This window comes from Onychostoma macrolepis, chromosome 20 (genome assembly GCF_012432095.1).
Source record: "Onychostoma macrolepis isolate SWU-2019 chromosome 20, ASM1243209v1, whole genome shotgun sequence".
NCBI lineage: Eukaryota > Metazoa > Chordata > Actinopteri > Cypriniformes > Cyprinidae > Onychostoma > Onychostoma macrolepis.
Genome location: NC_081174.1, coordinates 32540846 through 32567737, shown reverse-complemented (window position 1 = coordinate 32567737; position 26892 = coordinate 32540846). Strand labels below are relative to the sequence as shown.

At 38.9% G+C, this 26892-nt stretch overlaps 1 protein-coding gene across 1 annotated transcript in view; it reads left to right on the top strand.

Annotated features, from left to right (window-relative positions):
• The window catches only part of LOC131527426 (1-phosphatidylinositol 4,5-bisphosphate phosphodiesterase beta-1), an 85871-nt gene that overhangs the window by 8709 nt on the left and 50270 nt on the right, over nucleotides 1–26892 (top strand). Inside the window, exon 3 of the mRNA XM_058756515.1 lies at nucleotides 16664–16732. Coding sequence (XP_058612498.1) covers nucleotides 16664–16732 — 69 coding nt within the window. The remainder of the gene's footprint in view (nucleotides 1–16663; nucleotides 16733–26892) is intronic.

Below are 26892 nucleotides of genomic sequence, written 5' to 3'. Positions count from 1 at the left end.
ACCCTGTCACACTTCTGACACCAAGCAATGGTGTTTTTTTTTTAAAAGCATTGAGGTTTCTACAATGTAATTACTACACAATTATGCATTACAAAAAATTATTCTGTAAATATGGAGTATTATATAGATATACCAGTAAAAGAAAATTTAAATCAGCGCTAGTTGCTAAAGTCAGATTAAGCTTGCAGATTTTAGTCTGTTGGAGTTCACATAAAATTGTATTGCGTATGATGAGCACAGATTTTTTAGCTTCAGACTCTGATTCCATCTGGTCCGTCAATATTAGACATCAGATATCAGATATTATTGATATTTTGACTTGGTCATTTAGTGCGTAATGCCCATTTTTCTCTGAAGCCTTTTACAAAGTGAGCAAGTTGTATGATGTTCAGATTTTAGGAGTTGTGTGGTGTATTCCAGCCTTTACTGTTCTGTTTAGCACTGCAACTTTTCACTGTTTGCATCACTCTGCTTGTCTGTGTTTGTTCCAGACAGATATTTTTTTAAATAATGTGCAGTGATGAATTGTGTGCTGTGAAACTAGATGCATGTATTAAGAGATGAGGAAGTCTCCTTTTGAATGTCATGTCGTGGTTTTTAAAGATGTCCTACACATCATGCTAATATGTGTTTTTCTGTCTGATTCTTGGCAGTGCTGTGCTCCTCTTCCCAGGAACTATCAAATAATCAGACATCCCCAGCAGATCAGGTTACAAATACTAAATGAGACAGATTTGAAAACTTAAACCACGGAGGCGATTTGCTAATGGAGATGTTTTGTTGATACAGTTCTGGCACATGAATTGGCTGTCGCTGTCATGTACTCTGTCTTAACCCTCTGCCTCTTGTGGCTTTACATCTAGTTTGTCCATCGTATAATCATCTGACATCGTCATTTACCTGCTGTCACTCCCAGTAACTTTAGGATTATTAACCATAAATACACAATTCAAAATATTCTGTGCATTAGACCACGCGGGGCCGAGTGCTGGACACAGGTGGTTGCGGTAAAAATAGTATGCACGCTTATAGATCTTAATCAGGTCGGACGCCATATTGAATTTAACACGGAAGTCTTTACACTGTTTAAAAATCCTAGATCAAGTAATTTTCACAACTTGCAACTTACATTTGGTCAGCTGAACAAACAACAGTACGATCCACTGAAGGCATTGTACTTCTATCCTTCACAGCCTTTTTCATTCCTGTCAAAAATGAGATACGGCGCTACCCTGACTAAGGTCTATTATGATTATTATGGTAATCTGCAGAAAGTGCAAAAAGGCCTTTTACATTTTTCCCTGAGTCTTCAGCTATTCATTCAGTCAGACACAGAACTCCAAAAATTTCATTTTCTTCTTAAGAACATATATGAACTAAGAATTTAAAAAAAATTGCACTTAGTAGCATTCTTACAGACTTCTTGGAATTTATCTTGGGAAATTTCTTACCTTACTTCTGTGGCCTGTGGAGAGACGGCGCTCTTCAGATTCCTCAGGAACAGGTTTCTGCTCCTCTCAGCTGCTCTGGGATCAGGATTGAATCCGGCTCTGCTCCCGGAGGAGTTTTGTCACGGGTCTGTACTGCTCTGACATCCATCCGCTGACCTGCACTGCGTCCCTTCCCACAATGCAGCGCTCTCTAACAGCTCGTTTTAACAAGCAAACCGTGGTCCATTAAAGCTCCACAGATGTGTTGTGTTTTGACGTGAAGCGTCTGTTTTTGACCGGCTGGACACTGCAGGCTGGTTCAGGTCCACTGAGAATGTCAAGATTTCTCTCTCTGTCTGTCTCTTTGTTTCAGTTTTAAGGTGCCTTATTGGCATGACAAATATTTTAACATTCATATTGCTAAAGTGTTGCTGCATGCAATTAAAACAAAATGCCAATAATGTAGCTCTAATAAAGCTCTCTCTCTCACACACACACACACACATACATATACTCGCGTGCTGGTATGTAAACAGCAGTGGCTAAATGTCTCTGAATCCCAGTTTGGATTTGGATAAAAGTGTCTGCTAAAGTATGATGTGGTCGCGATCGCTGTTGTGATAGTGGTGTTGATCTGAAGGCTCACTGTTTTTTTCCACATCGCAGTACACATGTAGGATAAATGTAGGGCATGAAAGAGAGCAAAAGTTCAGTAAAATGCTTGATGGGTCTTTGACTGTGTAGAGCAGAGGAAACACAGCATGCTGTTCTTCTTCACAGTTCAAAAAGAGAGGAATGCAGAAAAGGAAGGAAGCAACTGCAGCCAGGATCCAAGCGTTTTCAGTCGCACCGTCCATCTCCGGTCATCACTGCTGCTCCCTGTGTGTCGCGTTGAGGAGAGCCAGCACATCTCTGCACTACAGGAACTCTTGTTTAAATACAGCCATATTTTGTTTGCAGAGTGGAACAGGAATGTGAAGTGGGTGATGCGTTTTGAATGTCAATGTCTCCCAACCCCCCGGCTGTAAGTGAGCCGATCATTTGACTAAAGCATTTGCATGAGGCTACAGGACTGTGACACATTGCCCTGCTCTGTGGATCGCAGCAGGATGGACTCTCATTAGGGGAAATTGGCAGCAACTCTTAGACAAAGCAGCTTACAAAGCCTGCATTTATGATGCTGCTTGAGTCCCATGAGCCTGAGCGTCTCTAATGAGTGATGCAGGTGTAGTGGCTTCAGGCGCACAACAATATGACAGCGCACGCCTCTGTGCCTGATCTACTCCTCAAGAGCACATGTGAGCACAATAGAGCTGCGTTAAGATACTGTCCCTGCTTGACAGGTAGCAAAGGTACACAGATCATGTCACTGTAAGTTAAGTATCAGCTTTGTCTCAGATGTTTCTCCTAAGATTCCATTGGTGAAATCGCACAATTAATGTGGATGGCACAGCAATAATTTGATGTTCAATATACAGTATGAGCTCATTTGATTGTAGATTTTGGCATCTTGACAAATCTGAGTACAGTTTACATTTATTCATTAAGTATAAGTGAGTAAATCATTCCGTTTTGGGTGTATTTTTCCCATTAAGAAAAGTTTTCATATTACTCTTCATTTAATCTCATTGCTGTCTAAAAGAATCAACTGAGATATGGTGAGCATTAAACCACGACCTGGTTCTTCAAACACCATTGCTGAGTCGCCAGTAGTTCAAACATTGTTTTTGCCCAGCGTTGCACTTTCATCTGATTGTCCTGGCAAGCACCTCAGTCCCTTTGTCAGCATAATCACAGCTGGCAAAGAGTAAATCTTCAGCCAATCTAGTGAAATTGAAATGTGCTCTATGCCAAGTTGAAATGGCTGCCCTCCTTTTCATCAAGTGAGAGCAGCTGACAGGAGAACTTTGCAGCGCTCAAGTCTTTGCTTTCTACGAGAGACACCACACCTTCACTGCCAGATCTTGAAAACTTGTGCCACACAAATGCAGCTCTTCAGAATCATAGCCTTCTTTCTTCCAAGTCAAGTCACCTTTATTTATATAGAGCTTTATACACTACAGATTGTTTCAAAGCAGCTTTAAAGTGATAAACAGAAACATAATGATTCAGTGATGGTTCAGAGATCAGTTCTGCTGTAAAGCAGGTCCAAAAAAAAAAAACAATACTGTCATTGTTCAGCTGAGGTCAGTTTAGTGTTGATTCGGTTTCATTTAATAACTATGCAAAAAATAATTTTCTTACTTAGTATTTTTGACTTGTTTTCTAGTATAAATATCTAAACATTCTTGACTCAAGATGCATTTACTTTACAAGTAAAGTGATTTAAGATATTAAGTCTTGTTTTTGTTTTTTTAATCTAAATTGTGTAAAACAAACAAAAATATCTGCCAATGAGGTAAGACAAATAATCTTAATTCAAAGGCTAAACAAGATTTTTTTTTTTTTTTCATTGGCAGATATTTTTGTTTGTTTTAAGGAAAAACAAACAAAATATTGATATTTTTTTACAAAAAACAAGACATCATTTTGCTTGAACAGTAAATTCATCTTGATTCAAGAATTTGTAGATATTTATACTAGAAAACAAGACAAAAATACTAAGTAAGAGAATAATTGTTTTGCAGTGTAGGTCATCTGTAAAGAGCGCTGGAGAAAACAGTGATCATCATCAGCTCCATTCAGTTCTCATCCAGTCAGTTCAATAACATGGTCTTGTAGATTTACCAGTGTCAAGACATTTGTTACTGTTAGTTGAGTTGAGTCTGAGCACAGCTAGACAGACTGGTAACTATAGTATAGATGGAGATTTTGAAAGCAAGCAGCTGTTGAACAGAAGACAGCATTGCCCTCCTTATAAAAGTGTGTGAAAGCATTTCTGAACAACAGAAGCTGAGAGATAGTTTGTAATGAATTTCATCAGTCTTTTTGAAAGAACGGCTGCAGGACTTGTTCTTGCTGTCTGCTCGTTTTCTGCCCTGCACTGTCTGATATGCTCACAGAGCACGCTTCATGTTCACTGCACTTTTGCTCAATGAATCCAGGCTGTACTGTGAGAAGGTCACCAGCACTTGGCAGGTCTCTCGTACTCTCCAGAAGAAAAGGTCTGTTCACAAAATAAGGTGCAGGGCAGGTCTTTGGAAGAGATCACTTCACCTGTGGAATAACCGAAGTTTACTGTCTACAGCTGACAAACACGGTGTGGGCCACAATATATAATTACACATAACAGAACTGTCTAGGGGTGCGTCTCAATCAGCTCCCTTGTTCAGTAGTCAGGGCACTGAACAGGGAGTCGGCCATTTTAAGGGGTGTCTCAATCACGGAATCCTTCCAGTGCACTGGAGCGTTGCTTCCAGAAAAATCCCACAATGCACCGCAAATTCTAGGGAGCATCGGCGCTCACTATGCTCCCTTACCGTAAATAATGTCACATTTCTGAAGCGTGAAACATTAACCTCACGAGTCAACTCGATAAATATAATGACACGCAATAGAAGATTTGAAAAGACAAACCATTTTTTAGTATATTTCAACACAAACACACATCGCTAGACAGGTAATGAATACATTTAATTAACATTTATAATTAAAATTCGGCTGAAATGTTGTAAGAACATGTAACAGAACGATGTGTTTAAAGAGAATAAAAAATAATATCAAAAGAGATCGGTCCTGTCTGTTGTTTATTAATTCTAGCTGTGACGTGCTACTATGTTGTCCGTTGACGTTGTCCGAGCTGATTGAGACGCACCCTAGGACAGTTCTTCGTGTATTAGGGAAGTGGGGTAGCCTTCCAAAGCATGTTATTAGTCCTGGTGCAACACACAGCAGATGACAAATCAAGGACATTGCTTTGACATAGATATGTTCATTTTCAAGAGAAAAACAATAACTATGCTGCATAGATTGTAATCAGTCAGTTGGAGCCTAAATAGCACAGCTGTCTCTGTGATGACGGTGTGCTCTCCGTTTTTCTCTGCCATCACTTTGTACTTGAGCATGACATTATGCCAGATCGCAGATGGCCACAACCTCTCATAAAGCACATTGTGAATTCACACACTGTTTGCAGGTTAACAGTGTTAAGTTGCTTGTGTTTTTCATACAGCAAACTATTTTTATGCTGGTTTTAACTGTTGAAATAGCCCGGTGTCTAACAGATCTACATATACAATGTTTGCTGAAACTATTAAGCAGATTAATTTTTTTCACATATATGTAGCAGCTCCTGGCATTTCACTCTTTGTGTGTCTCTCTCTCTGTGTGTGTGTGTGTGTGTGTGTGTGTGTGTGTGTGTGTGAGAGAGAGAGAGAGAGTTTAGTGTGTGTGAGAGAGAAAGGCACTTTTGGTCCCACTTTATATTAGGTGGCCTAAACTACTGTGTACTTACATTTAAATTAATCATTTGTTACAATGCACTTATTGTGTACATACATATTTTTACATTGTACTTATATTTTTAAAAATCCCTATATGTAGTTACATCTGTAATTAATTTCTGTAATTACATTTATAATTACACTGTTGACTCATCCCTTACACCTTAACCCACCCTTAAACCAACCCATACCACCAAACCTGTCCCTAACCTTACCCGTATCCCACCTCAATGGCAGCAATAGTGTTTTGCAATACTATGACCACAATAAGTACATTGTACTTATTTTTTGATGCAAGTACATAGTAGTTAAGGCCACCTAATATAAAGTGTGACCGCACTTTTAACTGTGCATGTAAAAGAAAAATGTAACAAAGCTTTTGTCAGTAATTTCCTGCTGCTATATCAGTACAGCTTTGCTGTTGACAAGTTACATGATTTAATAAATATTTAAACTCCTAACCTACCACTAAACCGAGAAATGTGTCAAACTAACAGTTAATCAAAGAAACACTGCTGCTCAACACTGATTGAGTCAGAGAGAGGATGGCTTTGATTATCATTATAAATGGGGAATAAACATCCAAATGCAAAGAAATAAATAAATAATGTATTATTTGCATTTAGACATCTCTCATTCTAAACTTACATGGAAAAACCAAAATTACTGCCGCCTTCTCTGTGCTGTGAGATGTGAGCACATAGGCATTTATATTATTAAAAGTTTTCAGCAAACTAATGCTGATTTGAATAGATTCAAAACAGAGAACTGTAGAGCAGCGGGCTGACTTTCATTTTTTGTTGTGGATTTGCATGCCACACTAAACAGACCGTTGACTCAAAAGGTGAGGGCTGCAGCAAAGACGGTCAGGACATGTTTGTTAAAGATCTGGGCCTGTATTCATGAAAAATCTTAATGCTAAGAGTTGCTCCTATTAACAAAATTCTAAGAAAATTCTTAGAAATGTGGGCGTTTCCCCTTAAAATTAAAGAAAAGATCCTAGTAAAGAAAAAAGTAATTCAGAAAGCATCTTAACCCTTAAAGGGGTCATATGATGCTTTTTTAAAGATCATTATTTTGTGAGTTTGGTGTAACAGAATATGTTGACATGCTTTAATGTTCAAAAAACACATTATTTTTCAAATACTGAACAATATTGTAGTTCCTTTATGCCCTGCCTCTCTCAAACTCGTCGTTTTCTACAAAGCCCCTCCTTCCGACAAGCGCAGTCTGCTCTGATTGGCCAGCTGACACAGTGCATTGTGATTGGTTGAACACCACAAGCACGCGTCGGAAATATAACGCCCCTTACCATAAACGCGAGCTTCAGCTTTATGAAGACAGTTAATAATGTCGTTAGTTTTAGCATCAGTTCAAGCCCGAAAGGGAACAGAGTCGCGTGATAGACACAGTGATGAAGCTCGTATGTATTTGCACACAAGCTGCGATTAAGACAGCTGACTCCACTGTGATGTGACCCTGTCTCTCTCTCTCTCTCTCTCACACACACACACACAAACACACACACACAACGCATTACTCTACACTGCACAAAACTCAACATTTCAACAGTCAATAGCAAATACTCAAACTAGTAACAAAACATACTTACAGTCTCTGATTCAGAAGCGCCAGATTGTCAGAGCAAAGTCAGAATTGACACCCTTTTTTCTTTTTTTTTTTAGAAATAGCCTTCGTGCACAGCCAAACAGCTACATAACACACTAAAGAAAAGGAAAACAAGTAATCGCATCATATGACCCCTTTAAAAGAGGTCTTAAGGTCCAAAATTGTTAGGAGTACAGACGAGGACTTTTAAGAGGCTTAAGAGTTTCTTTAGCAGTGGAGAAAATGGACGAAACATGAGGAGGGAGAAGAAATGTGTTGCACAAAATGCATGACAGTGAGTTAATAAGACGCTACACATTAGATCGTGCAGGGATCATGTTTGTGACCGATCTTATTAGAGACACGCTAACATCTCCGACACCGCGCAGAAATGCCATTGCGCCAGAAATGTAAGTAAATCACTACATTAACTGCATTAACATATTTGGCAACTGGAAAAATGCAACTATGCAGCAGTGATGATTTGGGAACCTTATAGAACCTTCTATAAGCAAAGTGATCACACAAACAATTACAGCACTTTCAGAACCTTATTGTGTCGCTGTTCAGTATGACAGCATGGTAAATAAAAAATAAAAAATATATATACATATATAATATGTGTGTGTGTGTGAGAGAGAGATAGACAGAGTACGGTAGAACAGGAAAAATTACACCTGTAATTTCAAATTGAAGGATTATAATAAACCCTACTCTTAAAGCGCTCTTTTATTTCCTTCTTGGACAACCAACCAATCACAGTCTTCAAAAGACTGTGTCATAGCTAGCAACGGGGTCAGCCCCGCCTCCTCACTAAGATAAAAGTTTTTGTCTTTTCCTCGCTCAGAGTTACTCTCAGATAGGTCCTGAATCACTTTTAAGCTAAGACTCCTAGTTAGAAATTTTAAAGCTAAATTAGGAGCTCTCTGAGAGGATTCTTAGAATCTTTAAGAATACGGGCCCTGCGCTTGTAAGTGAAAGTACCACCATTATGCCCTTGAGAAAGACACTTAAAGCCCGGTACACACCAAGCCGACACCGACAAACTAGTGGCGATGAAAGCAGACTGCGGGGTCGGCTCACGTTGGCAGCGTCTGGGTCCAAAGTTACCTTGACGCACCAAGCCGATGCTCGACACCCGATGGCCAAGTAGCACGCCCGTTCTGCGCCTTTCTCACGCACTGGTTCGCCAGCTGAACAGCCAATCAGAATGATCATATGGCCCGACTGACCGACGAGCTCTGACGCCGATTCAACATGTCGAATCGGCCGAAAAAAAGCAGATGAGGACCAACAGAACACACTGAGAAAACTTAGTTGGCCGACGAACAAAAACTGCCCGACGGCCAACCGTCGGCTTGGTGTGTACCGGGCTTAACTTAAGCTGAGGTTACTCCTCTATTCAGGATTTGAATTCAGTGAATGTCATCATCCAACGCAGTTCAGTTTAAATAGTATCTGTGCAATCAAGTCGACGATAATTGCTAGAAATTAAGTGTCCCCAACTGAGCAAGCCAGAGGCGACAGCGACAAGGAACCAAAACTCCCTCTGAGACAGAATGGAGGAAAAAACCTTGGGAGAAACCAGGCTCAGTAGGGGGCCAGTTCTCCTCTGACCAGACGAAACCAGCAGGTTGTTCCATTGCATTTATACCTGAACTAATGTTAACAAAGATTAATAAACACGGCAACAAATGTATTGCTCATTGTTAATGTTAGTTAATGCATTAACTCTAATGTTAACTAAAGGAAGTTTATTGTAAAGTTTTGTAAAAGTTTATCCTCTTTAACTTTATGTTGGACACACAGGATGAATATAGAGATGGAATTTTCACCGCTTTAGGATTCACAGAACTTTGGATAGTTTCCATATACTCATCTAGAGATTTAGAGCCAGATTTTTGTTCCTGTATGTGAAATTTAGCCAGCAGGAAACACAAAATAATTATGTTGTATTTTCCTATATTCTCTTTTGAGCAGTCAAACAATCCAAAGAAAACATCTTTACAACAGAAAGAAAATGAGATTGAAAAATCGTACAAAATGAGATTGGATGAACTGTTTCAGACTCTTCAGACTAATTTGGTGAACTGGTTCATATATCGTTAGATATTCATTTTGTGTTCCCTGATACAATTATTTTTTTTTTTGACTCTCAAAGTGATGGTAGCCACTGACTTGCATTTTATGAATCAGCAAGGAGCACGGTTTAAGCTAAAAATCTTCTTTACTCTTCTGCTGAAGAGAAAAGTCACCTACATCTTGGATGGCCTGAGGGTGAGTAAATTAACAGCAAATTTACACTTTTAGATCAGGGGTGCCCAATCCTGTTCCTGGAGATCCACGTACCTGCAGACTTCAGTTCCAGCCCAGCTCCAACACAGCTGTCTGTAATTACCAAGTGCTCCTGAAGAGATTAATTAGATGCTTCAGGTGTGTTTGATCAGGGCTGGAGCAAATCTCCAGGAACAGGATTGGGCATCCCCGCTTTCAGGTGAGCTATCCCTTTAAAGGGATGGTTTAACCAAAGCACACGTTACATTGGCCTCTGAGAGCGTTTGGTCAAAAATTAAGCTCAAAGATGTCAGGAAGAGCTGAACATGTCTGATGGGTGTTTGTGTCGACTCTCACGGATGAATAGCTGCGTCAGAGCTCTCAACTTCACATGGCAGGACTTTGACATATATTAACAGTTTCACCACCACAAAAGATTATTAGCTTATTTTTGTCATTTGTATCTTAAATGGACCATTTTTCTGTAAACTTTCATTATTACTGTTACATGAGAAATAGCAGAAGAGATGTATGTGTAATTTATTAGAAGTGTGATTAAATGACTTGGTCAGTGATGTTTATTGTCCATCAACAGTCGTAATTCTCACTGAAATCATGCTGCTGTTGCCATTATTTTAGTCTACAGCAGGACTGCCTTACTCACATGGAAATGAGCAGCATTTGCTCCTATAGTGATCATTGTCCTGATCACTGTAAAGATGGAACGAGTTTTTCCCCGACAATTCCAACATTTCTCAACTCGACACACAGGTAGATTTGAGCCCTGCATTCTGTGGACATTTTTAGACGGTTCGTCAGTAGGAACGTGTCTGCTAGATTTTTTAATTTAAATGCTTATTAACTTAGAAAATACTTTTAAAGTGTAACACATTGTTACACAGAGTCCTTTGATCTCTGGGTGTGTTATAATCTTTTTAAAAGGTCAGTCTAAATCTAGCGTTCCATTCTTCAAAGGTCTTTTAATGCCCAGGTACCAGAATCCAATTTCTCCTCACCGTCACAGTGTTCTCTGATTTGCATTAAAGTTAATCCAAGATCTGAACAGCAGCCTCCAGTCTGTTGCGGAGACCCGCTTAATTAATCCTCACTTCAAAATCTGATAACAAGGTTTTTGATTAATATATTTTGTAGAAACAGCACTTTTGATTTTTCATTTACATGACTTTGATTTAACTCATTGGAGATTGCTTTGTGCCCCTGTTTGAGGTTTTTCATGTAAGGAACCAGGATAAGGTGATGTTTTTCACACTTTACAGTCACTTGTGTTTCGGTGACGACTCAGTCTGAATCCATGAATCTTGAGGTACTTTTGCTGATCTGTGATGGTTGAGGGACTGGAGGAGAGTTTTTGGTTGTTCCTTCCTTTTCCCTTGATCCTCTTCTTTTGCTCCATTTCTGCTTTCACTTTTAAGTGTGTCAGAGATGTAGGTCACACGTCTTTTTTCTCGTGAGCAGTCAATTCAATTTGGAGAATGATAAGAGGGTATCAAATTTAAACGGCAAGCAGGTGCTTAGGGGCCGGCACTGACACAGGGGCCTGTCATACCTAAAATACTGGCCCCTTGCGTCATTGTTCCTCGAGAGAGAAAGGAAAGAAGAAGAAACTGATAACAACAGCCATTACATCCAGCGTTAAAATAGAAACAAATAGAACGAACAATGGCATGTCACAGGAATAGTTTAAGCATCTCAAACCTATCTGCAGAAATAAGGTCTTCAGAGCACAAGCTTTGGCTTCTGTGTCTTTGTCTGTAAATCCAGAGAAGAACTTCTCCAAGATACTTCAAACAACCTATCTGCATGAAAAATACTGGACTGTTAAGACTTTTGAAAAAATGCTGTAAAGTGAGGTTGTTTTTTCAGTTTTTAATTCATCAGTTGACATATTAATTAAATGAACTTGGTGTGGCCATCTTTTCCTTAAAAATCTCCTTTGATAACACTTCACACAGCTTTAAGGCAGTTTGCAGGTAGTTTGTTTCAAGCATATATTTATATATAGAGAGAGAGAAAGAGAGATTATAAACCCTCCAAAATGTATACAAATATAACAGATAAAAGATCTTATTCTTTTATTTATTATCAAAAGATCATCCTGTTAATCCTTCATATTGTGTGTAATAGTTGTGTATGAGACCCTTATTCTAGTGAAAGCTGGATCTCCTCATCACTGATGAGAAGAGCTCAAACGTGCAGAAAAACTAAGAATGTGCAGGAGGAACAACTATCACAGAAATCAAAATTGAATCTTTATTGTTTTAACAAAGGGTGCACTGATAGAGTCTCTCTGTATTGTGGACGTGTACTGAGAGAACATGATATTGTGATTCACAGGGTTATTTTGAAGCTGAACTGTGGCTAACAGGGCTGCTTGTCATACCGTATAGGATTAATTTAGATCCTGAGGCACAGTTGTGTCTCCCCCGTACTTACCAAAGTTCGACATCGGCTGGTTTACTGGTGGTTTTGGTTGACATGAACTAAAAGCTTAGCATCGCAGACAGCACAGGATAGTGTTTCCGCGGTTGCGCTGGCGTAACGAGAACAGAGTTTTAAATAGATGGAGACTGACCTTGATACGACAGGTAATGATGCTGATGACGTTCGTGTTGCTTCGACAGCATGTCTGCTGCTGACTGTACAAGTTCTGTCGTTCTTTCCTCATCATTGTTCCGGTCATGTCAATCCATATTCTAACTCAGGTGTATATGCAGATTTGATGGACTTTATTCACATACATCTGTTTGGGTATTGCTTACGTGCCAGTGACTATCCCTCTATAGGTGCCATCCCAGATTTTAGATTTAATTGCCCCCAAATATCACAGTAAAAAGCAGACGTTTCTTTTCATCAAAATATATTACAATGCAGTCAGAACTTTATGTGGCTAGTAAGAAGTATGACTTAGTATGATGGTTTTCGATGCAAATGAAAAAGCTCCAGGCCTTCACAATAACTCACTGTCACCCTAAAGAAGACCCATCTACAGATCTGTCCCATCATGCAATGAAAACTCTCTGGCTTAAGCCATTAAAAGTCCTCTTCCCCAGCTTCCTTTTGATTCATTTGAGTTTAAAGCGGAGGGTCTCCCTCAATCAATGTAGGGTTGGCTGTTTGCAGTGGGAGGTGTTTCCAGTCAAAGGTTAGCATTTCCAGCCTCAGCATAAAGGTTCTGCTTTGAAGTGTGTTTAAAAAGACTCAGCGCTGTGTGAAGCAGTGTGTGTGCGTCTGTGTGTGTGTGTGTGTGTGTGTGAACAATCATCTCACCCATTGCAGGAGATACACAGCGGGGTCACATGAGTTCAAATACATTTAACTCTACAGCTGCCCATTATGTATTCATAAGAATGGAAATGTGGCTATGGTACCTCTAAAAACAATGCACGGGCAGTTTAGTTTTGTTGGTAGATGTTACACAACCATATGCAAACTTTATAGCTCCTTCCACCATTTCCCCTGTCCTTTATTAATTATTTAAGTAATACACAAAATCAGATCATTTTTAATGCCACCAACTGCTGCTCTCCTACATCTTGATGTTTTGCTCTGTAAAGACAGAATGCACCATTAACATAAATCATTACATCACAAACCCTCTTATCACTCACAGAAACTCGTGATCGTTCTGTTTTCATTTCCTTCTCGTCAGGTCTATAAAACTGCACCATTACGCTCATGAGAAGCTAGGAAATATATTTGCATGCAGGCACATGTGGTTTTTTGTAATGTGTAACCAGATTTTTTTTTTACTCTCAGCATAGTCACAATGGGCCTCATTTACGAAACGAACGTACGACTGAAAATTGGGCGTAGGGTTGTTTCTACGCAAAACTTGGAATTTAGCAATATGGACGTGAGTGGTGGCTACGATCACGTCAGGTCTGAGCTCATGTACGCAAGTTTTTGAGTTAGCCTGAACTTGCGTGCAGCATAGAGAATTTCGGAGAATTGTATAATGACAGCATTTTGTTCATTTAGATTATTTTTCTAAACCGACAAACAAAGCTTTTTTTTTCCCTTTCAGGGCTTTAGCTTTATATGCGCAAATAGCAGCATAAACAACAGACCGTGAGGAATCACGCATCATCGTATCACGTACCTGGTGCACTTCTGTGAATGGAGAAAAACAGAAATTATAAAAGGAATAAAATAACTAGGGCTACACAAAATATATTTCTCTTAATTAACAGATTAACAAAAGACAAAAAACAACAACGGTGCAATAAGTATAGGCCACTTTCATTTCAGCCATTAATCAAACTAAAATGCAGTCAACCAAACAAAAGTTACACTGCACAATTTACAAAGTCCACTGTAAAATCAGCGTGCAGCGCCGAAACAAAATTTTTTTGCGAATGTGAAGGATGATGTTTTACGTGGATATTGGAACACAAGTGAAGTACATAGATAATAGTTTAGCAATCAAATGTTACTTGGCAAAAATGGAAACATTTGGATGTCGAATGAGAGAGGCTTGTTAGCCCATTTAGTTTTGCTTTAATAAATTAATTTTAGCTTGATGTTGTATTCTGTTTATAATGAATACCACTATAGCCTAATTTGTGTTTTACTTCATAGTTTAATATAACATTTTATAGCTACTCATTTTTTCATTCTTGTACTGTAATACCGTTAAATTTAAAGGGTTTGTTGTGGATTAGGCAGACCTAAATAATATATATAGCCTAGTGTTTATAATGTTTGTAAATGTTTCGTTATATTTACTGGTATTTAATATACATATAAATTAATGCCATTGTTTGCAATTATAAGGTTAAAGGGTGTTTTTGGAGTAAGATCAATTTCTCTTTCATGAGATTACTTCCTCTTTTTGGTCGGGTTACGTTTCTCCGTGACGTAAACTCTAGGGGCGAGGCTTCTAAACCGTTAAAAAATTGTTTTCTTCCGCCACATTTATCAACGTGTGATCTTTCGTACGATGGGATTGGCGGCATACAAATGTTTCATAAATCACACGTGAACTCTGTCGTAAATTGATTTGTGCGCTCGGATCTGCACTCGTTTCTACGTTAGATTGATAAATGAGGCCCAATATGTTTAGGTGACATTTGGATAAATTGACATAACAGAAGGGAATATATGGTTCTGCTCAAGGGTATCACATTAATTCAGCGTGTCTCAAAGAAAACACTTCATGACTATCTGTTAAAGAACCCACAGAACGCTGTCAAATCCCTCTGTTGTCTCTTGAACTTTGGACTTTGTTTCCTGGTGGACTGATAAAAAGCTGTGCATTCAAACTACGGGAGATTCCCTACAGCAGTGATCCGACTGGAACCGGACACTTCAGCAGCTCTGGTCATTCTCCTGTATAGATCAGGACCATTGGTGCCGTCACATGCAGATATAAATGCATTTGTGAGCATTTATTGTCTGATCTGTGGTTTTGAAAATAATTTGAGCAAAAGCCAGAATACCGTTTGTGTGTCTCACACTATTTTTATATTTCGACACCACACCGTCTCGGCCTAGTCCGGGTCAGAAGTGTCATTGTGCCCATTTACACACACTGACTCTTGGAAATCAAAAAAGCCATTCAGATGATTTCAGAACAGTTTTGCCATTTTAGTTAGCGATATGAATCAGACCGTCATCCGTCTGATGTCTAGTTTGATCATTTTGTGCTCTGGATACAGAGACAGTGACGAGTAAAGCAGATTAGAAGCGGTGCACATCAACTTCAGTCATTAGCTCGCCCAGAATGTTGATGCTGATCAGAAATCAACTATTTTCCACAGCCTATAAATGTCAGTTTTCATCAGTATCCATTTCATCTTTTGTGAACAGAAGACAGTGTGGAGGACAGGACTGGCCTCGTGTTGTCGTGTCCTGTAGAGCGTCACTCGCACCTTTGCTTGTGGCTCTTTTATGAAACAGAGAGTTTATTTAAACGTTTGTCTCACTGTTTTAAACACTTCTCAGAGACACAAACAAAAGGTTCTGAACCTGATACACTTGCTCTTTTAGAGACCAGTTTAGTCAGCTGTAGAGAGTGTTGTCATCGTATCATATGTTGATATAGTGTCCGATAGTGTGTGTGGCCTGGTCAGTCCAATGACTTCTGTAAGATAAAAGAAGCTACTGAAACTTTGTTGTTGTTTAGTACAGTGGACTGCAGGAGATGTCATGTCTACATTTGGTATTTTCTTCTGGATCCAAACATTCATGATCTCACTGAAAATACTATTGGTAACTGCTAACAGGAGTGTTAAAAGTAAAGGCATTTGAAGAAATTATACATTCTGTCAACATTTGCTCTGTCTGAAGTCAGTGTTCAGAGGTGTGTGAAGACTATTCAGAAACATTAATTTTGTCTTCCACAGTAGAAACAAACAGGTTTGTGATGAATTCTCATTCTTGGTAAACAAAGTTAAGAAATATCGCTGGATATGCACAGATGCATGTTCGTACGTTCAGGATTGAAATTTGATCAATCCACAATTAAATGTCAAATGACTCGCAACATGTTATAATAGCCTGTGATGTTTCTCTTGAGGCGTCTTTTCCCAGCAGTCTCTCCGTCTCGCTCTCAACATCAATAATGGATCTTTAAAGGTCCTTCAATCCCTGCTGATATTTAAGCTGTGGTAATAGAGTGAGCTCTGGTTCTGGTTTAATGCTGCTTTCATTCTGGATGGCTCATCTGATGTACATTTAAGGTTTTTGCACCAAAAACAATGTTTTCTGCCCCTCTTTGTCCCGTACTCTGTAATGATTGGCTGACAACGGGCTTGACCTTCCTCTGACCCGTATGCTGTCACTGCTGTCACCTTATTTCAAAAGAGCAAGAAGCAACCTGTTTCCCATCATATGTCATGGTTGTATTTATTTCGTTTTATTACATTATTGTCTTTTGTAATTGTGCTGTGGATGCAAGTCTAAACACGCTGTTCTCATAATACTCATGAATCTCATTTGTGATTGCAGGAGACCGACCTGTTAGACCTCTCGCTCATCAAGGATACGAGAAATGGGAGATTTGCCAAGACACCAAAGGTAATACAGCATTTACATGTGTTTCTGCGTCGATCATTTGTTCCCACAGAGCAGAGCTGAGCTTGTGTTTGTACGAACAAGATGAAACTGAACAGATGTCTGTTCATTCCTGCCGCAAATACTGTATGATTATAAATGTAGGGATGTCCCCGAGAGGAGTATGCTGACAAAAAGCAAAGGATATGCCAGTAAGATTTCACGTTTCACAAACAGCTGAAGAAAGCTGGAGATCATGTTTGTGAGAAGCTTTTAGATGATTGCACTTTGAAAGTGGAAAGAGCCGATGGTTTCCGGTTCCCAGAATTCATTAGTGCTGATGTGAGAATAGCGTCACTGTAGAGCACAGCGGTCTGAGACGTTTTGAGATGTGCCGCTCATGTTGAAGAGCATCACAAGAGCTGCTGAGGACTGATGAGATTATCCTGTTTACAGAGCAGTGGTGGCATAGGCCACTTCAACAGTCACTGCTCAGAACATGGAAAAACGCTGTTTCCCATGTCATGATAGTGGCCTTACAGCAGGGTCAAAGATTGATGGCTGGAGAGAGAGCCGTGTGTGTGCTTCACATCGTCTGAATGAAAGCATTTAGTCACACAGCATCTATGAACACTCATGAACGCCATTTATAAAAATCAATGAGCTTTAAATACTTTGATTCGTAACACACAGAGGATTCAGCTCCAGATCAATAGAATGATGAGCATTTGAACAAGGGTTAAATGCTCCAGCTCTCTTCCAAGCGTCACATGATGTCCCATAAAATCACTCGTTGGCCACATGCTCAGAGAACAGAACTGGCTTTTGCGTATGTGAGCGGTTTTGATTTGGTGGTTATGCCTTGGCTTGCAGCAGTCGGTCCTGTGGCGCTGTCCGTTCCCATCATGACTCATAAAGTCACCTGACCTGAATGTAAAACAGCCAGAAGATGATGACATCAGGAAAATCCTGCCGTGAGCTGAGTGTTGACTAAACTAGACCGCAGATGACAGAAGTTTCCTTACAGAACGTTCCTCTGGCTGTGGTGTAAGAGATATGTTAAAGGGGTCATATAATGCAATTTCTTGTTTTCTTTTTCTTTAGTGTGTTATGTAGCTGTTTGTGCACGTATACGATCTGCAGAGTTACAAAGCTCAAAGTCTCCCACAAAAGGATTTATTCTATCTAAAAGAGAAGGCTGATCCAGACCGGGCCTCGTTCAGACACGCCCCACATGTCTAAGTCACAATGTGGAAATATTTGCATAATGCTGCCCAAATGTTCACGCAAAGAAAGAAGGTGTGGTTTCAGTAACAGCAGTAGTGTTGATGCAGACATGTCAGGGAGATGCTGTGTGTTTCTGTGCGAAAGCAAAAGCACTTTATGTGGCCTTCCGAAAGTAGATGCAATTAGTAATCATTGGTTAAGATTTGTTTACAACAAAACAGCACAACCCAAATGTTCAAATTTGTGCAGCGCATTTTATGGATGACAGTTTCGTGAGCCTAGGAGAGTACAAGGCTGGCTGTGCACGGAGGCTATTTCAAAAAAAAAAAAAAGAGGGTCAATTCCGACTTTGCTCTGACAATCTGGGGCTTCTGAATCAGCGACTGTAAGTATGTTTTGTTATTAGTTTGAGTATTTGCTATTGACTGTTCAAATGCAGAGTTTTGCGCAGTGTAGAGTAATGCGTTGTGTGTGTGTGTGTGAGAGAGAGAGACAGGGTCACATTACAGTGGCTTCAGCTGTCTTAAGCGCGGCTTGTGTACAAATACATACGAGCTTCATCACTGTGTCTGTCACGCAACTCTCTTCCCCTCTCGGCTTGAACTGATGGTAAAACTAACTTGAAAGCTGAAGCTCGCGATTGTGGTAAGGGGCGGACATTTCCAACGCACACTTCTGGTGTTCGGCCAATCACAATGCACTGGGTCAGTTGGCCAATCAGAGCAGACTGCACTTGTCGGAAGGAGGGGCTTTGTAGAAAACGACGAGTTTGAGAGAGGCAGGGCATAAAGGAACTACAATATTGTTCAGTATTTGAAAAATAATGTGTTTTTTGAACATTAAAGCATGTCAACATATTCTGTTACACCAAATAAACAAAATAATGATCTTTAAAATAGCATCATATGACCCCTTTAATACTGCAGTAATTTTAGTTTGTCAGCAGAATCCAGGCATCCTGTGCAGTGCATTGGTCAGGTGATGTAGGTTAATTAGCATATGCCCTCTCTCTCACGACACACTAATTTGATGGAGCTCTTTGCCCTTACGAGAAAACAGCAGGGCGCTCAGATTAATCATCCAAACGCGTGTCAGGAAAACATAACAGCAATGAAATTATGTTCTCATAGTAGTAGTAGTTGTTGTTGTTGTTATTTGTGTGTGTGTGTGTGTGAGAGAGAGTGTCTGTCTGTGTGTGTGTGTGTGTGTGTGTGAGAGAGAGAGAGAGAGAGAGAGAGTGTGTGTGTGTGTGTGAGGACATCTGCTTGTGTTTTGCAGTAAACAGAGAATTTGTGTTTGGTAATCTGATAATTTCATGTTTTTTTTTCATGAAACATCAGCAAATAAATGCATGATTTTTTTTCCATCAACCTATGAGACAGACAGAAAGACAGTGTCAGAGTTGGTTTATGTTTAGAGGAATCTAAACAAATTTCAACTAATAAAAAAGATGGCGGCTGAAGCATTAGGCGTTGTCACAGCTCTCTTAGTTTACAGCTTGCTTTTTAACTTTTTAAGTCCCATTAATTTTAGTTTTTTGCAGATCATTCTAATAAACACTCATTATACAACATATATGAGAAAACATTTGTTAATAATGCTGATTGGTTAGCTAAACAAACGTACAATGCCTTTTGGAAATTTCGGACATGGGAAGCATACTTTAGCGATATCCTTTATTTATCCATCTCTATATACGAACGAGTGAAGAAGTCATCGACTCGACGTAATCAAAGTGAAGTTTTAGCCTAATCATCATGATTTGTTTACTATTATCGGGAGATATTCATCCCTGTCCCGGTCCGCGCCATGCCAAACCAGTGAATTTATTGGATTTTACATTGGACTCGGCTGTCTCTCAGGTATGCACTCTGGGTCGCAGGACGTTGCTGTCTGGTTATGTACAACAAACTAACCTCCCTTGCATTGGTTCGCCGGGTGTTGGTGCGGGGAGCGTCGCGGCAGAGGAGGCCGAGTTGCCAGGTGTTTCCATGGCCGGACTTGGTGTTCCACGACGTGTCCATGTGGGGTTGTTGGCATCCGAGGCAGGTCTGGGTTCCCGTGTGGCGAACGGGAGTGACACAGACTTTCAGACGAGCTTGTGCATTACAAGACACTTTGGGGAATGAAGGGAATTCTGCACCGATCGAGTCACCAAACAGTTCCACTTCTGTGAACTCTGGTTTAGGTACTTCACAAGTGTTTGCAAAGTCTATGCAAAATGTAAAAAGGAAAGTTGTAAATCAAGGTATTTTAAAAAATAGGAAATGAGGGTTCTTTCAGACAGTAAATCAATCAAGTACAATTTGGGATCCTAAAGTCAAGCCAAAGGGTCTCTTAGGTGGACATTTGAATATACGAAGTATATCAAAATATTAGATGATCACTTTTTTTTTCATCACTTTTTATTTAACTCTAATTTAGATTTTCTTTGTTTATCTGAGACATGGCTTCATGAAAATTATTATAAGTACCTGGTTTTAAATTGTATAGGAGAGATAGAGTTGGTTCTAAAGGAGGTGGAGTTATGATTTATGTGAAAACTGGCATCCAGTGTAACAAAATCGTCTGGGCAAATTGCATAGATTTGGAATGTATTGGCCTGAACTATCACCACAGATGTCTTTTGTATTAATTGTAATTTATCGTCCACCATCTTCTAATATTAGTTTTCATGAAAACTTGAAACAATTACTAAAACAGTGTGATTTTAACAAAGAAGTTATTATTATGGGAGATTTTAATATTAATTGGGACGATAAAACTGTTAGAAAGAATCTCAAACAGATAACTGATCACTTCGATTTGAAGCAAATTATTAATGGGCCTACAAGACTAACTAATTCAACAAGGTCTCAAATTGATTTAATTTTTAGTAACTGAGCAGAGAGAATTTTAAAAACTTGTAATATGTTAACAGGCCTTTCTGACCACAATTTGATTTTAGTGGCCAGAAAATTATCTAGCAAGAGATTAAATTCATTCGTAAGGAAATATGATTCTTATGGCATTCCAAAATGCAAACTAGATGACTTCAGAAGGGCGGTCCATCAGATTGAATGGGGTGATTTATTAATCAGGATGAAGACAGTCGAATATTCTCCAAAAAATTAGATAGTACTATTAAAGATTTCAGTTGTAAATTTAATCCTAAAAATAAAAAAACATATTGTCCCTTGGATGAATTCAGATATTTTAGAACTAATGAAAAAACGGGACCTTGCTTTAAAAACTGCAAATAGATCAAAGTTTAGTCATGATAGACAACATTTCGTTACATTACGGAACAAGGTGGTAAAGACCCTGAGAAAAGCAACGGCTGATTATTTCCTGAGAATAATTAATGAGGCTAGAGGTAATTCTAAGACAATCTGGAATAAATTGAACTATTTAAAAGGTGATAAAAGAAAAGATAGGTCATCACTTGAAATGATGGTTAATGGGAAGCTGACTAACAATCCAGCTGATGTAGCTGAAGCACTTAATTATTACTTTGTTGACTCGGTAGTCACAATTGCACAACGTTTCTCCCCTAAGTATACAGAAGTTTATCCAGTTAATACAGTGGAGACTGAGAACTGTCAAGAACAATCACATCGTTTAAACCATCCAGAGCAAAGGATATATTTGGTATGGATGTGGTAATGCTTAAAGAGCTTTAGTGAGTCGTTAGTTAATCCTATTACTAAAATTATCAATCTTTCAGTTTCTCAGGGGATGTTCCCATGTGCTTGGAAGTCATCTGTTATTGTGCTTATATTCAAAAGTGGCGATCCTCACTCTGCTAGTAATTACAGACCTATTTGTATTTTACCTACAGTCTCAAAGGTTGCAGAGAAATTGATGGCTGCACAAATCACTAATTATTTAAATAATAGTTATTTTGCTTTACATCCAATGCAGTTTGGCTTCAGAGCAAACTATTCAACGGAGATGGCAAACTGCTACTTCACTGAAAAAGTAAAGTCTCTATTAGATAAAGGAGGGGTCGTCGGGGCTGTGTTTCTTGACCTCAGGAAGGCCTTTGACACTGTAAACAACAGAATTCTTATGTCTAAATTATTGTTTTAATTTCTCTCCACATACTTTAAGATGAATTGAATCATACCTGTCAGGTCGCACACAGTATGTTAGTATACAGAATTATAAGTCAGCTCCCTTAAGTATATCCACTGGTGTTCCACAAGGATCTATTCTGGGTCCTTCACTTTTTTCGTTGTACATCAATGATCTTCCATCCGTCTCTCCTAACACTAACATTCAAATGTATGCAGATGACACTGTCATTTATATACATGGACGTAGTGTGCCACAAGTTTCAATTAATGTTAAAGCTGCTATTTATGTAGTTGCACTCAATTTGTTACAGACTACTGCACTACTGTTTTCTTTTTTCTTATTTATGTGTATTTTTCTATTTATTCTTATTCTATTTAGGTGTATGTCTGTTTTTATTTTTACATAATTTGCACTTGTCTTGGCATTCAGTGTGGACTGCAAAGAAAGAATTTCATTGTACAGGGAAACGTGCTTTTCCTCACTGTGCATATGACAATAAACATTTTGAATCCTTTGACTCCTTGAAATGAACTTACAGAATCCCTGGTTCATGTTACAGTTTGGCTAGAACAATGCTGCTTACAGTTAAACATCTCTAAAACAGTGTGTATGTTCATTACCAAAACTAAGTGTAGTGCCAGATGTATTTATATCAGGGGAAAGATTACAAGTTGTATCTGAATATAAGTACCTCTGTGTTCTGATTGATTCCAAACTTTCATTTAAGGCACAGGTTAAAAAGGTCTGTAACCGGGTCAGATTTAGTTGATCAAATTTTAGATTTATTCGTGATTATATGTCGTCTGAGGCCGCTTTGATGTATGTGCATTCCATGATTATTTCTCATATTACTTACTGTTTAACTTCTTGGTCGCAAGCTAGTATTACTACTCTGAAACCATTAGAGTCTTTGTATAAACAATCACTAAAAACTCTTGATACGAAATCAGTTCAGTTTCATCATTGTTCAATATTAAAAAAATACAATTTGCTAAGCTGGGATAACTTGATCAAATATGTACATATTTGTCTGCTGTTTAAGACTATGCATAGCCTGACTTCACCACTAAAACAGTTTGTGAATATTAGAACAACTGATCTACAAGGGGTATGGAAAGAGGGGACTGTATTATTCATCTCAAAAGAAGTAAAATGAGTCAAAGCTGCAAGGGAATGGAACTCCATCCCATCGACAATTAGAAGATTACATACTTTTGGTTCTTTTCCGTCTTAAAAAAATGGTTACTGACAACTCAGCACTGTCAACATTAGTATTGTATTCTTGACAGTAGACTTCCTTGTGCTAATTGCTCTTGGCTATGTTGCCTTCTCCTGTTGCCATCTCTCTCTCTCTCTTCCCTCATATGTTTACTTTGTTTTAGATCATTTACTTATATTTTGTATTTTAGTAGCAATTTCTTTGTTTGTGTGTGAATTTATGTTTCTGTAAAAAAAAATTGTTTTCTTTCTCTCTCTTTCTCTCCATATGCTGTGTATATGTGTGATGCTCTGTCTTTGTTTTTAGGGTGACCTTTTAACATTCTTCAAGGGTCTTCAGATTAAAAATAGCCTTTTGGGCTAATTCTGGCACATTTACAGTTATGTTTATTAATATGCATTGGCCCTGTAAATAAATAAACTTAATATTAAACTTAAACTTAATCTGCAGTATTTCAAAGTAAGTATACAAGTAGATGATTTAATTTAAAGCACATGTCTTTTTGACAGACAAAGAGAGCGGCCTGCGACCTTTAGCTAATGGGAATCATAATAAATACTGTAAATCTTCTCTCTTTTTCTCTTCTTTTCTGCATTTCACCTCTGCTATAGCTCATTTACTGATATAGTTTATACTTTTAACTCAAATATTGTGGCTTTATGATAAATGATTTGTGATGTTCCTCATTTGTTTGTCACTTTGGATAAAAGCATCTGCTAAATGAATACATGTAAATGCAGAAAGCAATTCATCATATAGTCCATTTGTTATTGCATTCATGGTGATATGACATGTCAAGTTCACAAGGATGTCATATAAAATCCATTGTGTGATAAGTGTGCTGTGGCTGTCTTCATGGTGTTTATGATTTGTTTTTTGTTTTTTTGGATGAAATTGATCTTAGGTCACGATCAGCAGCGTCATGTGAAATCTCTTCAATACTGATTTCATGTAGCGTTCAATAAAGGCTTCATGCTTGCTTTTTCTTGCTCAGAAATTAAGCCCATGGAACCAAAGTGGAATCATCTACAGAGAATATTTTAGTCATTGATACAGAAAGGTTGACTGTAAGCAGATCTCTGAGAAGCTGTTTTGTGTTCATCAGTGATGCTGTTGAGAGAAGTTTAAAGCAGTGAGTTTTATAATTGTTAGAATTGGCTAATGTGAATCCTGGGAAAGCCTGAAAGCCCAGCACAGCTCAATCTACTGATGGCCTTATGCGGATACCTCATTTTCTCCAGGCAGTCAATCAATTTAATTGCACATAATCTGTTTGAGACAGAAGGCTCAGAGTCCAGCTCTTCTTATCTGAGTTCTCACAGTCAGACGATCTGCCTGGACACCAGAGAGGCCTGACAAAAGCCTTTATCCAGCAGCAGATCTGCCTTGCATTCCTGCGAATACAGTAGGCCCCTGTTCAGGTTTATTCGTTAGTTTCCCTAAAGCCCTCATTGAATTACGCTCGTTTGTGCTGGTGAAACTGTAGAAGCCTCAATCCGCTGAGAGAGGAAGTCTGGGTAATTGTGACGGCCACACCTGGTCTCCACACCTTCTCCCAGCAGGTGGGCTGGTGATGACTAACTTTCTTGTGTAGTTTATGGATTTAATGTTGTTCATTTCATTGTAGAAGCAAAAGTCAACCATTGATCGTCTCAGCTGAGTGAAGTTGAGGATGAGTGATGGGCAGCTCCGGTCAATGTCAGTAGCTTTAGAAGCTCAGAATACAGGTGGACAGTGTGGCAAATGTCAAGCTCTACAATTTTATCACAGCTCTTTTTCGTGTTGGTTTTTAAGACTATTTAAGTCATTGAGCTAAACTAATTCCTCTATTTAAAAAAATATCTATGCAAGGTAATAAAAGATAATGATGACAGACCAAAAAATGCACTGGCTGAAGTCTTGTTTCACTTTATTTTGGAATTTTAATTTTTGTTATTAAAAATAAAAACAGATGCAAATTAAAAGGAATAGGGAAAATACAATATTGTAATGTAATTATATTACTGCCCAGCCCAAAGATCAAAGACTACAGATTTTAGCCTAAGATTATAGGAATCTTTTAGGATTTTCAAAATTTGTCTCAGACGACCAAATCATGGCCCAAATCACACAGTGTGAGCCGGGCTTTAATCAGAGGACAGTTTTTTTTTTTTTTCATCACTTTCCTCATAGGGACAGTTTACCACACAAACATGTTGATGTACTGATTTGGTGGCATGACTATTTACTTATTCTGAAACCTACCATCAAATCTGGTAAAGCAGTTGGGACTCTAGCTGTAAATCCCAAGAAATCAGAGCAGCGACGCTAAAGTTTTACCTACCTCCTTGTTTCGCGTTACTACGACCCCTTGTTTAGCTGTCATCTTGTCCGTGTTTCTCAATTGTGTTCACCTGGGGCCCCTTTCAATAAGTATGTTAGGAATATAATGATAATTCAGGAATTTTTCCAACCACACTGGAAATCCTGAAGGAAATTCTAATTATTGGGTAACTTCCAGAGGTCGCAGCAAGATGTTATCAAATGAACGTCATTTATCAGATTTGCCTCATTTAAACCGATTTCTACACCACTGACTTGCAGTCCTGTGAAACTCCTCTTTGACGGATTCGTGCCCTGGAGAAATTCTCAGAAAGAGCGTGCGAGTGACGCACACTTTCTTTATCGGTCTGCATACAGCGGCCTTACTAATGTGCTCTGCATCTCCGATGTTTTATAGAAATCTAAATTGGTAATGCATGTGAATATCGCAACACTAATTTATGCAGCCTCCTCGTCTACAGTATCCTGTATAAAAGAAGAAGCCATTTTTGTCACTTTGACGTAGGGCTGCACAATTAATCGAATTTAGATTTAGATTTAGATTTAGTCATTTTGCAGACGCTTTTATCCAAAGCGACTTACAATTGGGGAATACATAAAGCGATTCATCTTGAAGAGGCAATCAGACAGACGAAGTGCTTGTAACACCAAGTCTCAGGCATTGTTCAAATAAATACAAACTACCAAAGGAAGGAATAAGTAAAGATAATTTTTTTTAAGTTTTTTTTTTTAAGTTTAGGATGAAGTCAAGTGCTGTCGAAAGAGATGAGTTTTCAGATGTTGCTTGAAGACTGACTGGGATCCAGCGCTCCGGATCGGGGTGGGAAGATCATTCCACCAGCCAGGAATGGTGAACGAGAATGTTCTGGAGAGTGATTTTGAGCCTCTCTGTGATGGTACCACGAGGCGCCGCTCACTAGCAGATCTCAGACTTCTGGAGGGGATGTAGTTTGTTAATAGAGAGTGCAAGTAAACGGGTGCTGAGCCTGTGGTTGTTCTATATGCAAGCATCAGTGTCTTGAACTTGATGCGAGCCGCGACTGGTAGCCAGTGCAGGGAGATAAAGAGAGGTGTAACATGGTGTCACGTCCTCTGTTGTGTCTGTCATGTGTTCCCGCCTCTTGTTTCCATATTTGGTCATGTTCCTGTCCTTGTTAAGTGTGATTATTAGTTTATTCTGTTCAGGTGTGTGTGATTGTCTTGTGTGTGTATATAAGGTCCTGTCTGTTCAGTTAGTGTTTGTCTGGTCTACTCGTTATTCCCCGGTGTTCCTGTCTGTGTTAACCTTGCCTTGTCTTGCCCTGCCTTGATGTCATTATTAAAGACTATTATTTGGACGTTTACCCTCGTCTCCGTG